A 15496-nucleotide genomic window follows, 5' to 3' on the forward strand; every position below is an offset into this window, starting at 1 on the left:
AAATATTTTTAAAAGCTCTGTAAATATGAAGGAATTTTAAATTGGAGGCCAAAAATGAAGTTGGTCTCCTTAGCTTGATTTTTGAAGAGCAGTACAAGTACAACAAGCAGAATTTAGAGTGGACGACTGGAGACCCCAATTAAAGTACTGGTAGGCAATGACAACCAAGCATTAGAAATAGGATCGGTCACGCATTTGTTCGGGTTGGAGCTATTGGTATTATAAATGCCAATGACACAAAGGTACACACAGACATGCACACATTCAGAAATGCAGCCAGCTGCAGCCGCATACATACATACACACACACACACATGCAAACACAGGAGCATACATACACACACACACTCATGCACACACACATATGCAGGCAAGAGCATATACATACAAACACAGACACACATGCACCTAGACATGTACATAAGCAAGTATGCACATACATATGCCGTATTACCATGGAGAGATATATCTATACACTTACACACGTATGCATATATACAAGCACACACCCACGCAGGCACTCTTACATACCTACGCACATGTGCACACTCAGACACACATGTATGCAGGCGGATCAGTGACTAAATATCGAGGGACACAATATCGAGTGTCCACAATATCGAAGCGAAAATATCGAGGGACATAATATCGGGTCCCTATCTACAAACAGGTAAGTACTAAAATAACGAGTGCAAAATATCGTTGTTCAAACATAGGTAACTTAAATATAGATTTTTTTAAAATGTATGAAAACGAATATAAAAGTAATTAAATAATAAACACATTTAAGTAAAACATAGTTAAAATAATGTAAAAAAAAGCTTAAAATGTAAAAATAATAAATGTAATGTAAAAAAAATGTTTAATTGTTGTTTTAACATATATATTAACTTAATAATATTAAAAAATAATTAATATTCTTAATTATAAAATATGTAAAAGATTATTATAACATATGTATAAATAAACATATTATATAAATTAAAAAATAAATAATATACAATAATTTAAATAATATTAGTATTTAGTATGCAAATTAATATTTTACAATACATTAAATGGAACAATAATAAAAATGTTGCATAGCATAGTGAATAAAAATAGTATTCACACTACAACAAGTGCAAAAGTATGGAATATGTTGGATAGCGGGTGGGTACAAATTACTATTCCCACTCCAATGAGTGGAACAGTAGGGAAAATGTTGGATAGCGGGTGGGTAAAAATTACTATTCCCACTCCTACGAATGGAACAGGAGGGAAAGTGTTGGATAGCGGGAGGGTAAAAATTACTATTCCCACTCCAGTGAGTGGAACAGTAGGGAAAGTGTTGGATAGCAGGAGGGTACAAATTACTATTCCTACTCCAGAGAATGAAACAGTAGGAAAAGTGTTGGATAGCGGAAGGGTAAAAATTACTATTCCCACTCCAGTGAGTGGAACAGTAGGGAAAGTGTTGGATAGCGGGAGGGTAAAAATTACTATTCCCACTCTTACGAGTGGAACAGTAGGGAAAGTGTTGGATAGCGGGAGGGTAAAAATTACTATTCCCACTCCAGAGAATGAAACAGTAGGAAATGTGTTGGATAGCGGAAGGGTAAAAATTACTATTCCCACTCCAGTGAGTGGAACAATAGGGAAAGTGTTGGATAGCGGGTGGGTAAAAATTACTATTCCCACTCCAGTGAGTGGAACAGTAGGGAAAGTGTTGGATAGCGGGAATGTAAAAATTACTATTCCCACTCCAGTGAGTGCAACATTAAGGAAAGTGTTGGCTAGCATAGGGGAATAATTTAGTAGACCCACTCCTACAATTTAATTAAAACCAATTAACAAATAATTAATTATTTAAATTTAATTTAACTCCCGCTATTTTCCACTATAAACGTCACCTCCAATAGTCTAAAATATTAATACATTAACATAATTAATTAACATTTAATTGGTTAGCTAATCACAATTAACAATAAAATTAATAACAATCATATCTAAATTAATTAACACAATTAACAGTATACAATAACTTTGATTAAATATTATATACATATTAATAAAAAAGTATTTAAAATTAATTTAATACACACCGTACTCCCCTATAAACACTCAACACACTCCTAAAAAAAATGTACATTATTAACAAATTAATACATAAATTATTAATAATCAATATGTAAGTAATCACTAATTAATAAACTATTACATAATTTACATAATTAGCAATTAATTAAAAACTTTTATTAATAACGTTTTTAATATTTAATAATACATTACCTTAATTAACAATATTAATTATTAAAAATAAATTATTAATTATTAAATTATATATTTTTTTAATTTTCATTCAATTGCTTCCATCCTATTCCCCTATAAACCCACAACCCGCTACGGAACTAATATATGCAAACATGAATTAAAATTTTAATTATTAAACAATAAATTATTAGTTAATAAATTATATATTTTTTTATTTTAAATTCAATTACTTCCCACCCTATTCCCCTATAAACCCACAACCCGCTACAGAACTAATATATGCAAAAATTAATTGACAATATTAATTATTAAACAATAAATTATTAATTAATGAATTATTAATTTTGATAATTTAAATTAAATTACTTCCCACCCTATTTCCCTATAAACCCACAACCCGCTACGGATCTAATATACGCAACAATTAATTAACATAAAATTATTTATCTTAAAAAAATTGTAACATACATTAAAAAAAATGATATACTTTTAACATATAATACAATTAAAAAGAATTCGATATAATGAAATTCGATATAACGACATTCGATATTACTTACCTATATGTCGATATTATTTTCAACTATATTATGCCTATTCTATATTCTGTCCTCTCGATATTTTGCAGTCAATATTGTGTCCTTTCAATATAAAAAATTTGATAAATAGTCTCATTACCGTATGCAGGCATGGTTTGTTGGGACATGATATGACACCGGACTAACTGTTGAGTCTGTATTTTCAGCAGAGCTCTGCGACGACCTTTCATTTTTGAAGCGAAACACAGATCAATTTCAGGGTGTATGTGGCCTTTCCTTATACTCTTTAGGATCTGCGGAAGATGAGGTGAAGACAACAGCCTTGCAGCCCCGTTGCTGTCAGCAGTTTTGGATTGTCCCGGCTGTGGCTTTGCCATCTTGCTTAAGCATGGGCATACATATGCATGCACCCACACAATTCTACATAGTAACCCACACATGCACACTCAGACACATACACTCACCAAAGCACAATCACATGCACACAGGCATGTTTGCGCTCCCACAAAGGCATGTTCGCGCACCCATGCAGGCATGGTCGCACGCGCGCACTTACAGACATACACACACGCATGTATGCATATACATATACGCACATACACACACAGAAGCACAATCAAACATGCACATTAACCAATAACATGTACGCGCATAAGGAGACTCACACATGTATCTTAGGTACTGATTCTGTTTTCCTAAAAGTTCTCGGTTTGCCCTACCTGCAGGTGATATCACTGGAGTATCTACCATCGGGGCTGCTCATCACTGCACCGGGTATAGAGTGCAAGGGCAGGCGCATAGGCCCAGTAGGGGAGAATACACAGCTCGCTCACACAGAGAACGGTCCTGAGGCCCTTAATCTGTGTCTGAGTTGCTGAGACTCCCGCTGGTAGACTTGCTCCGAGGCTACAGGTAGGAGGGCCACACTATCCCTAAGCACTTCTTCATGATCTGCTGCCAGCGGGGTGAAGTAGCAGCCAATCAGGCGTGAGTGGAGCCACTCTTTGTCTTGTCAGAGGTAGGATGATGGGGCCGGAGGGCTGGAGCAGCCCACTTGGCCGTGGCACCTCCTCCCCCTATGGGTCACAGGGAATCTTTCTAAATCTATTTTATTTTTCATGTGTGTTTATTTATATTATTATTTTTTATTTGTTCATTCATTCACTTTGAAGATGCTGTCAGCAGACCAAGAAGCCGGCATTTGGAAATTAGAAGTACATATTCATGATAATATTGTCTGTGTGATTATAGTGGTCATTTAAATACCAACCATGAGACATTAAGCAGCCTCTTCACACTTGATAAGCAGTGCTAGTTGTGGCCGAAACTCGGTGGTATTCTATTTTTCAGCCTTGGAAAGATGAACAGCTGCTTGCGCCTTGGGTTTTGTCCTTTGAAGTCCATAGACACAGATCTCTGCCATAGGTGTACTAGTGCAGTGAGCTGCCACATTATTGCTTATGAATATAACTTCCTGTGACTTTACAAACGTGTCGTTCATACAGGATGCACACTAGTCTAGTGCGGGCTCTTAGTTATTATTAAATGCAGGAACAATGTGGGCACTTGCCTCTGACGTTTGCACAGCGAGAGCACCTTCAGAAATAAACACTATGGTGCAGATTCCGATCCGGGTCGGAAAGCACTCCGACCGAGCCGGATCCGGAGTGTTTTCCGACCGAGCCGGAGTCCTGCAGTCTGACCGAGCGAGTACGATGTGGCTGTATGCTGCCAGACTAGGTTCGGTCGGACTCCCATAGAAGTCAATGGGAGCCGGTCGTACGACGTGTACATGGGCTCCCATTGACTGAATGGGTACGTCTCGCACAAGGGCGCCCCTTACAGTGGGTACGCGTCGGTGCCATCCGCACCGTACATGCCTGTGTTGGGAGGACCCTTGGGTCTCCTCCTGTGTCCGAGTCGTAGGGCTGCAGGTGACAGGGGGTCCGACACGGACCCCCAAAGGCAACCACCCGGACGTTTTGCGAGCTGGACACTCCGGCTCGCATCGGCTGTCCGACGCGTGCATCATACTGGCTCGGTCGTAAATATCATCCATTGCACGCCACGGTTAGCTTACGACCGAGACGTACTGAGCGGTTCGGACCCGGAAACGACTCGGTCGGTGAATTTCACGTAGCTCGCATCGTATTTGCTCGCTCGTACAGCTGTACGAGTGGGGCAGAAAACACGCGTACGGCTCGCAGTTTTTCTGGCCGGATCGCGTTCGGTGCCCTTCCAACCCGGATCGGAATCGGACCCAAAATGTACACATTCAACTATTTTGCAGAGACTTGCTCGGCTACAAAAATGCTGTTTGTTGCATGGCGCATGCCACGCTTTGTAAGTTTTGCCTCATGCCTAGTACACTGGCACACTCGCTCATCAAATTACTAACACAGCCCACTTACTAACCCACTCAGTAGAATCCCTTCCTTCAACTCATGGCAATAATCCCACTACAATCAATTTAGGCAGCACTGTCTCTTTGGAGGTTGTGCTTGGGTGTTTTTTGTGAGGTCAGAGGTTCACATATGTGACTCTGTGGGGGTGGTCACCTCAACACCTTGCGGCGATTCCGTGCACTGCCTCATGCGCAGATGGTTACGGGCCGGACACAGACCCTGTGCGTTAGATAGAAAATGAGGTAGAACACATTTGCATTAGGTAGAGCACATTTGCTTTATTTTTGTGCAGAAAAATATTTCTCTTACAGTACAGCCCGTCAGAAGAACATTTTTTCTCCTGATATTACAGTATCACAAAAAATTATGCAAAACGAATTTGCACTGATTTAACCAGGCACAGCCCGAGACGGGAGTCTGTGCAGGGTAGAGTAGGTGGTGTATGGGGCAGAGAGACTAGGAGAGGCTGCGAAGAGGAAGGGTTAGTGGCCCAACAGCGGATATGTGCAGCATCCACGGCCATCACTAGGTCTCAATTGTACCCCCAGACAGAAGGTGCTGCAGCCGAGATATTTGCTTACAATCACTTCTAAACCCTTATCTCGTACATGCGACTTCAAAAACCCTCCCAAGGCCTCTCACCTTCTTCTTGAGAACACTGGCTCTCTGCACAGAACAGAATTATTCATTATGCTCCCTTATCTTATGGGTGTCATGCAAATATGACTTGAGCCCAGAAAGAACGTGGACAGTCTGTAAGGCACAGGGAAGTGTAAGCGCATCACAGAAACAGAGGGGCAGATTTATGTTTCCTGGCGCATCCCTGCAAATCAGCAAGGATGCGCCAGGAATGATGCGTCACGCAAGTTTACCCTTGCGCCACACATGATGCGCCGCATTTACAATGCGGCGCATCATGGCGCTGGAATAAACAGATGCGTGACGCATCCGATGGCGTAAGGTTGGCGCAGTGCTTCAGTTGCGTCGCAAGCGCAACGCAACTCCAGCACTGTTCCAACCTACCCTATCCCTAACATGGTGCGTCAAGCCTTACGCCTGCTTCAAGCAGGCGCAGGGTTTTGGCGCATCAGCGTTGGGAAAGTTACTCAGTCAAATCTTATAGATTTGACTGAGTCACTTTTCAGGGGCGTTCCTGCGACGGAACGCCCCCCCCTCTGTCGACACGCCCACGTGAAACTTGACGCAGGTTTTACGTGGCGCAGGGCTTTACATCGTGACGCATCTCCATAGATGCGTCACGATGTAAATATGGCGCAACGTGGCGCAGGGTTTACACTGCCGCTGCGTCACAACAGTGATGCAACGGCGGCGTAAAAGTGGCGCATCTCCAATATAGATCTGCCCCAGAGTGCCTAGGGAACACTCCTGTGTTTGCAGTAAATTGCTTCACAAGTCAGCCAGGGATCCGAGAACCATGCGCAGCCTCCAGTGCTGGAGGGCAGCGAGGTCACCGATGCTCTAAGTAACGTCTGTACTCCCTCACGGGGATGCAACTTGCACTCCTTGGGGAATAGGGGAATGTTGATAATCACTTAATAACAGAATTTTCTCACACGCCGTACCTAATAAAGAAGTCCAGTGGCGGTCGCCTGATTAATAAAGTGCGCCGCAGTCAGCTATTTATAATAATGAAACAAGGCAGGAGTCACACAGCCGAAGCAAAGCAAAAAAAGCAGCGATTGCCCATAAATAGGTTTGGCAAAGAAGAAATAGTGGCTGCATCAAAGCGGGAATTATTATGTAATTGAGAGGTGCCCCCGAACTCCAAACGGAAGTGATGTCTTGGGAGCGTGAACCAATGAGGAGGCAGTAAAGCAAAGCAATGCTGCAGTCAACCTATGGTAAGCAGCATGCAGGATTACATTCCGTACAGTGAATACAGCAGGTCTTGCGCATGCGTGCTGCCTAAGCTTGACCTAAAAAGGAGCATGGGTTAGGAGAAAAAAGGCAAAGTTATATGCTAAAGGTTTTGGAAATAAAATCACATTTTGAAAAACCTCCAACATTACCATTAAAAGTAATTTTTGTATATTTTTTGGGGAATTAAATAAAATATTGCGTAGTTTGTGTATACTTGTTCTTGAAATTTTGTGTATTCTTTCGAAGTTTGAATAGTAGAATTTGTTTCAACGGCAGTAGACAGCTTCCAGCAGTGTCTGTGTGGGGTTCACAGTAGTCAAAAAGTTAAAAAATGCTGCTCTTTATATTGTCAGATTCAACAACTCTGGCTTTGCTTTCAAAATGTGAAAAAAATGTCCTGGGAAATGAAGCATGTAGGTGTGTTTCAATGTGTCTCCTTAGTCCCCAGGTATGCACACCTGGATACAGGAAGAGACTTGTGTGCTTGTAAAAGTGGTTCCTGCACATATAATACACAGAATCCAAAATGCCTGTGATTAGAGAGGCTCTTGGGAAACAAGACTATATCAATGACTGGGCGATAAGGAACGGCTGAATATAGGAAAACAAATAAACAGATGCAATTTGCTGAAAAAATGATCCCAGGGAAGATGGCTTATTTATCTTCTGCCCCCAAATGCTTATTCCCTGATGTGACAGAGCAAGGTGTTGTCTGGTGTCTTATCGGGCCCACCTGGAGGATGAGAGGAGTGCGGCCGATAGAGGGAGCGGTGTGAATGCTGCCGATAGAGGGAGCGGTGTGAATGCTGCCGATAGAGGGAGCGGTGTGAATGCTGCCGATAGAGGGAGCGGTGTGAATGCTGCCGATAGAGGGAGCGGTGTGAATGCTGCCGATAGAGGGAGCGGTGTGAATGCTGCCGATAGAGGGAGCGGTGTGAGTGCTGCCGATAGAGGGAGAGGTGTGAGTGCTGCCGATAGAGGGAGCGGTGTGAGTGCTGCCGATAGAGGGAGCGGTGTGAATGCTGCCGATAGAGGGAGCGGTGTGAGTGCTGCCGCTAGAGGGAGCGGTGTGAATGCTGCCGATAGAGGGAGCGGTGTGAATGCTGCCGCTAGAGGGAGCGGTGTGAATGCTGCCGATAGAGGGAGCGGTGTGAATGCTGCCGATAGAGGGAGAGGTGTGAGTGCTGCCGCTAGAGGGAGCGGTGTGAATGCTGCCGATAGAGGGAGCGGTGTGAATGCTGCCGATAGAGGGAGCGGTGTGAATGCTGCCGATAGAGGGAGCGGTGTGAATGCTGCCGCTGCTGGAGTGAGGGCAGTGGCCAGCGAGCTTCTGGTCATCCATGGAGGCTGCGTGGATCTCCCGAGGGTATGGAGTCCCTGATCCTGCCCCTGGTTACGATTTACTCACATTCAAGGCTTGGCATGGTGGAGAAGTGGCTCAGGTCAGGGGCTTCGGCTGGTGGAGTGGCTTTCGGCCAAAGATGGTGACGGAGATGTGTGAAATGCAGCTTTCTTGTACCTGCAGGCCCTGAATTTAAAGCAGCCATCTGAACAGTGGGATCTTCTCTGACCCCCATGGAGTTTGCTGTCTGTGAACAGCAACAAAATCCCATCACCACTCTGTTGGGCTGCACCTTACTAGCGCATAACACTGCTGGTGGAGGCCACCATTCTATGTCACCTGAAGAGTCAAGTGGTCTTCCTTTGTTGACTGCAACTATTAACGCTGCACGAGATTGAAGGCCCCACCTGCACCTTGAGAGCACCTTGTGCTTCTGGTGAGTATGGTCATTACAAGGTGCATATATCACTGTTGTTGCTGCCCTGCTTCCCTGGGCCCACACCGGGCCAGCTCTATAGATTAACACTATGGGGGCGACTTATTAAGCTTGTGCGCCATGTTTGCATCACAAAAGTGATGCAAAACGGCGCAAAATCTTTTATTTCTAATTTACTTTCCAGCGCTAAACTTGTTTAGCGCTGGAAATAACGTAGAAGTAATGCAAAGGAGCGCACAGCGCTGCTTTGCATTACTTTGCACCATGGGGCGTGCCAAGGGCAGTGCATGGGCGTTCCCATGCAGCCACCCAAGGTTTCTCACGATAAACCCAATTTACTAAGCACAATAGATTGGGTTTAGCGGGAGAAAACTGCACCCTTTTAAACTAGGCGCAAGGAAGGACAAATTATTTCATTTCTTCTTCCTTTTGCGACTTTGCACGTGTGCTGCACTGTGCGGCACGCATACAAAGTGGGAAAAGCTTTCTCTCGTGTCTAGGCATAGATTTTGTACAGGAAGGTTATCCTTCTTTTACAAAACTTATGCTGGGCTCACACACACACACACACACCCTAGCGCTATGGCGCAAATGTGTGTGGGTGGCGCACGGCAGCTGTCATCAACCAGGCCAGTGCAAGGGCAAGTGGAGTAGAGAGCCATAGCTTTGACAACATGGCGCTCTCCTGCGCCTTCCCTGTCGAGCAACGTAGCACAGCATCACAAGGGGCTGCACTGCTCTGCGTGAATTTTTCGGAAATATCCCCCTAAATTCCTTTAGTAAAAAACTCCTAAACAATGAAGAAAACTGACACTAAACAAGGGAAGCCCCAGTTTGATCATAGAACACGAGTAACACTGGATCGCGCCCCTGTTCCCAGCCAAACATGCACAAAGATTATGATCTTTGCTAAAAATGAAGACCTGAAAGCACATTTGCATGCAAAAAATATTCACATCATGTGTTTGCTGGAGACTACAGTCATAGAGAGTCCGGAAACATTTATTGAGTCACTCCTGGCGGGCGCATAGGTCTCTTGACCCAGACCACTGCATGGGTCCTTACACGGGCCGTTCATTTTCGGACTTCTGAGCTAGCAGAACTGGGATAGAGTGCTACATCTAGCAAGAGAGAAGGGGAACATTCGCTTTCAAGGTGACAAACTCTCTTTCTCCCTCAGAGGCAAAGCATCGAATGCTTCATGTTGTATCAAGCCAGATCGAAGGCATATATAATGGCCACACTCAGCTATTTGGGAACCCTGAAGAAGTCCTGAACTTTGCTAAGACCCGTCCTAGGAGCTGACCAGAAGCGTTTTCTCCAAGTGCGGATTTCCATCGTGGTCCGGATGTAGGGGTTGGCAAAAAAATTCCACTATGCTGGTGGTGTGTGCAGAGGTTTGCGCACTCCTCTTGGAGTGCGTAACTCTGACAAAACTCTGCCTTTCGCTGGGTGGTGGAGTTTTTCCATGCGTGCAGTTCTCTAATGTTTAGTTCACGACCGTAAGTGAGAATTTGCATCCCCTAGCATGATTTTTCAAGTGCTAGAATGCCTCCCAGATTTCTCAACGGGGGCGGTCACAGCAGGTTGCTACTGTTTGCGTTGAGTAAGTTGCCGTTTGAGTAGAAAAAAGAAGCAACGCCCTGTGGTGCCCAGCGTGGTGCCATTTGCACAGATTTTACACCTTGAAATAAGCTTCCTGTGTTAAAAATCAGCGCAAACAGAGTGATGTGCCACAATTCTACAGCTCGTGGACCTCTGTGGAATCTTGCAGAGTTTTTAGGTAACTCTGTAGAATTGCGCGGAGCGATTTTCCGCACATTCCGCCCAACCCTATTCAGACAAAAAGTCTGTTTCCTGTTCTCCTCATGGTGGTAAGGAGGATTGAACTCTGTGTGGGTGTCTTGGTAGAGAGCCTTTGCTCACCCGGAGATGTGTGGGCCTTGTGATGTTTGGCGCATGAAAGAGATGTGCTTTTTCCACAGGTGACTGTTTGTTGGATTGTTGTTAGCCCTTCAATCATATGATAGGATTTGGGAATGAATAATGGTACATGTCTCATTGGCAGCACATATATATTCTGCGTTTGTATATTATACATTTTGAATGCTGTTGAGGCCACAGGTAATGATCACCCCACCCCCCATCCCCTGTCTCCCCCGGGCTATATGCTTTCAGTTGTATTTGGGTCAGGGTTCAAATGTTGAATTGGTGAATGCCACTCAAAGTCAGGGTATTCAGTGGGGGGAGGGGGCTTGTTTTGCATGGCATTTAAAGATGATAAATGTAACTTACATGGGGTTCACAGAACACAATTGTGATTATAACTCATTGACAAACATCTTGGGACTTAATAAATTACTATATATGGAAACCACATGGCCTTACGGCTAGAGGGGTTGACCTCAAAGCTGGCGAGCCGAGTTGGAGTCTTGACAGGGACGCTCAACATTCTGAGATTCTGGGCAAATCACGTAATCTTCCCTAGCCCAACAAAAATGAATGTGTCCTTGTGTAACGCAACTGGTGTTCATATAAAGCGCTCTGATAACTTCGGGTCAAGTTTGTGCTATATAAAACTCAGAGAAAAAAAAAACACGGTTAGGGTCTACATTAATGGTTATGGCAAACAGCCTTTCCGGGGGACATAGACGTACTGCTCACTCTCACCGCTCCTCTTCACTCTGGCTTTAAAGTAATTGGCATCTTGGTTGCACCAGTATCACAGTATCAGGGGAAACAGCATTTACAATGAGGTTTTTACCTCGTTGTGCCTTTACCACGCATTTTTTAGCAGGCATATTTGTACCGCGAATATGCATTTACAACGCAAGCTAATACCATGCATTTAAGGTAAGTTGGGGGTGAGGGGTCTCCCCCCGCAAATACATTGTTTTTAAATCTAAAAACAATGCGTGGTATTGGCACGCATTGTACCATTGTACAACCCAGTATCTGTGCTATTGTCCTACCATATCAACATATGTTGTCGATATATGCAGATGACATCATGCTAGTGATATAAAGAAATGTGGCTTTGCCAATCAACTGGGTGAATATTTGCAGAGCTCTCTGTTCTTTCTTTCTAAGACATTCATGTGGATTTTCAGTTGGTTAATACATTTGTTGCATTCATCTAACCAATTTAGGAGTTGCTTAAACTTTCAGCAAATTTTAATACTTCTATATTACCATGTTTTAAGAACTAAAACATAATTTTTATATTCCATTTCAATATTCAATAAACATCCCTAGAGATGATATCCTAGACTTGTATGGTTAAACCAATAACCTGTGTAGATTAACAGGGTGGCACTAGGGCGAGGAGGTCATTTCTAACCAGTGAATGAGGCCAATGAGTAGAGTCAGCTTTAGTGGTATTCATGACTTCTCTTACCAGAACTCCCCATCATTCTTCTTCAAACACAATTCTTCTTTTTCTTTGGGGTCCACTTCATTCCATTCAGGCGAGCTGTGGCAGAGAGCAGAGGCAGTAAGAAAGCAGAAACTAGTTTATGAGTTCAAACTTCATTTTTCCCATCCCATGACAGCAGCAGAACTATCCCAGTTTCTTGCTGGCATGTGTGACCATCTCCTTGTCAGACTGATGCAGAAGTGACTGCTGGGGCACCGTGAGCTTGTCACAACAGTACCCTGTGCATACCAGTGGATATTGGGATCAAATAAGCTTCCAAGCAGCTGTGCCCGCTTACACTAGGGGGACTAGGGCACTGTCCCTTTTCTAAGTAGATACTGGATTACCCTACCGTGTTCATTCCGTGATTGTGGACCTCTGCAGTAAAACTGTCACTCACTTGTCACTCCAGGCACCGGTCCACTCCACGGCACCCCAGGGGTTCCGGATGCGTACGAGCGTCTCCGGGTGACCTTTGTAATTCACCTATAACAGGCCATGGGAACAGAAATTGACATTTAACAAGTGGCCTGCAGCACTCCAGTCCCATGAACATCATCTTACGAAAAGAAACTCACCTCTTTGAGACCACTGATGGAGTAAGCGTGGCCCTTCACCAACTTCTTGGAAGTTATGGCTTCCCTGTTAAGGCTACTGGTTATCTAAAGAGGACAATTGAAGGCAAGAGTGGGCACTTATGAGCACAACATTTACACTCATCTTTTTAATCTGCATCTGGTGCATTCCAATGGTATTCTGCAGAGACCACCTTGGCATGCCTGACCACCCAACATCCGCTTCTGCATGCAGACAACAGCCGTTGTTCATAAATGCATGCAGGCACCAGCATCAGCTATCCGCTACTGCATACAGTCAATTCCAGCTGCTGTTCACTACTGCACACAGGCAACACCAACCGCTCTTCACTACTGCACTCAGGTACCACCAGTCACTGTCCACCACTGCACACGGGCACCACCAGCTGCTGTAAGCCACTACATGCAGGTCTTGGTCTCAACTGATTTATGGCCGCATGTTGCTATCTCACACAGGAAAATGCCTTAAAAGTCACTAGTCACTCCTAAAACACCACTTCCACATTATGGCTCGACTTCCAGTTGCCTACAGTTGACTGTTACAGTGGCCTCCATTTCCATCCTCGTCCATACACAAACAGATACTAAAACCACCTGCGCTCAGTTCTGGCATTATGTCGTGATCACCCTGTGGGCTCTTCTAACTCCATTGGAGGACTCTGATCTCAAAACTGAATCCTACTCCTGAAATGACTGACAGCCAAACCCAAGCTCTGAATGGAAATATTTCATTCCATTCATGAACATGGTCCTGCCCAATGGCTGCTAAAACAACTTCAACATATTTAGTTCTGTCGAAGCCTGAAGAAGATCTCAGTCGATCTATGTGATCTCAATATATCCCAATGGAAGGCTGCCTGAGGAACCACTAGGAGAGCCAACACCTACTATGGATTGCCACCATCCTGGATTCCAGTCACACAGCACACACCCAACATGGTAATGAGACAGTGGGTTAGATCTATCTGAGAGCTCTGAAGGTGCCATACAAACAGATTCCCCTCATTTCAACAAAAGAATCCGTTGAAACAGTATGTACTGCACCCAATGAACCTTGGTGCTCAAGCAGAAAGAAGAGTCAATCACCAGATCCTGTCTAAATACAGGCAACGAGGTGCACATGGAAAACCTTCCCGGAAAAAGTTGCAGAAGTGCAGCTATATTTTCTTTTGCATGGGTAAGAGGAGTGAGCCTGATTGCAGGTCATTACATTCCACATAGCATTACTTTATCCCACTATTACTTCCAGAAGAATACAAAGGCCATTATCCTAACCCCAATACGCTAACCTGACAGCTCATTAACTCCTTGTGGGGCTAGTCCACCACCCTCAAATACATGTCCTAGCTACCGAATACAAGCTATAATCCGCTTGGGGAAAGAGATTGTTCTTTCCCAGCAATGAATAGTCCAGGTTGTTGTCAATAACCCTGAAGGTGATACCCAAGGTGCAGCTTACATATCACTTATGCTCTTGATCCAGACAAGGTTCTGTGAAACAAGTAGATCTCTGGTCCAGAGAGGAAGCAGTGATGCTAAGCCTATGGAAAGCTGTGAAACATTGGCCTGCCCCTGAAAGTCCTCAACAGTCTGATTACCAATTATGTGGTTGTGGACATCATTTTTTTTTACAATGAGGAATGCTAAAGTTTCTTACAATATTTTTGATTAGATTCAAAACTGAATCTGGGCAGTATCGACTCCAACTCCCCCGCCAAAGCACACACAGAGCCAATCACCCATCCCGAGTTATTATTTGTGGCTAATGGTTCATATACACAGGTCTCTGACAACTGGAATTAATGGCTCACAAGTGTGTAATCGAGGGATATCCAAGTCAAAACACACAAGAGGTAGTATAAATTGCAGGAACACTCTGTCATGTGACAACTGAATGGTCTAGAGTGTCTGGTCTATCTAAATAAAAGTTTCTTACATTGATGAAGCAGCCTAGTAACGAGCCCCGCGCAATTGCCTTCCGCATGATTCTGTGCAGGTCCTTGGGAGCTTTCTTCAGTTTGTACATCTCGGTCACTCCTCCCGTGAAATCCTCAAAGCCCTCGGAGGTCATGCCACCAGCTATGGCTTCATAGGAGCCATTTAGCCTGAAAGAGAGGGGTTGGAAGAAAACAGGGAATGAACCAGAAGTGGAGACCTCTCAGATGTGCCAGTATCTTTTATCACCTTTGAGGATACAGAAGCAAACATAAAGCCTATGGGAAGGAGAACCTCATAAAAACATGCTCAGCGTCTATGTGAGACTCAACAAGCATACTTAAAACCTGTAAATACACGAAACTCAAAGAGCGTATCCACAGTCCACGAGTATAAGAAACAGCCTGAGTGAGAGGAATTAAAGAAATAATCAAAGCCCGGAAATACATGAAACTCATGAAAACGTATGCACCTACTCTCAGTGTCAGAAACAGAATATGAGTGTGCAAAACTGAAGAAAAAAAAGATGCAGAGCCCACAAATGCATAAACGTCATGAACACATATTCACAGCCTGTGATAGTGACTACAGAAAACACAAAAAAAGTCTTAAAACATATTGAAACCTTCCAAGAGAGAAACATATGAAAAAGTATCAAAGCCCACTGATGCCTGTAGATGTGAGAAACTAAAGT

General features: G+C 43.9%; 1 protein-coding gene across 1 annotated transcript in view; it reads right to left on the minus strand.

The window, feature by feature from the left end:
- LOC146813820 (calpain-1 catalytic subunit-like) overlaps positions 1-15496 on the minus strand; it is a 494946-nt gene that overhangs the window by 241080 nt on the left and 238370 nt on the right. Inside the window, exons 5-8 of the mRNA XM_085610274.1 lie at positions 14804-14972; positions 12850-12933; positions 12672-12757; positions 12254-12328 (exon numbers count right to left, since the gene is read on the minus strand). Coding sequence (XP_085466400.1) covers positions 12254-12328; positions 12672-12757; positions 12850-12933; positions 14804-14972 — 414 coding nt within the window. The remainder of the gene's footprint in view (positions 1-12253; positions 12329-12671; positions 12758-12849; positions 12934-14803; positions 14973-15496) is intronic.

This window comes from Triturus cristatus, chromosome 6, assembly GCF_964204655.1.
Source record: "Triturus cristatus chromosome 6, aTriCri1.1, whole genome shotgun sequence".
NCBI classification, from domain to species: domain Eukaryota; kingdom Metazoa; phylum Chordata; class Amphibia; order Caudata; family Salamandridae; genus Triturus; species Triturus cristatus.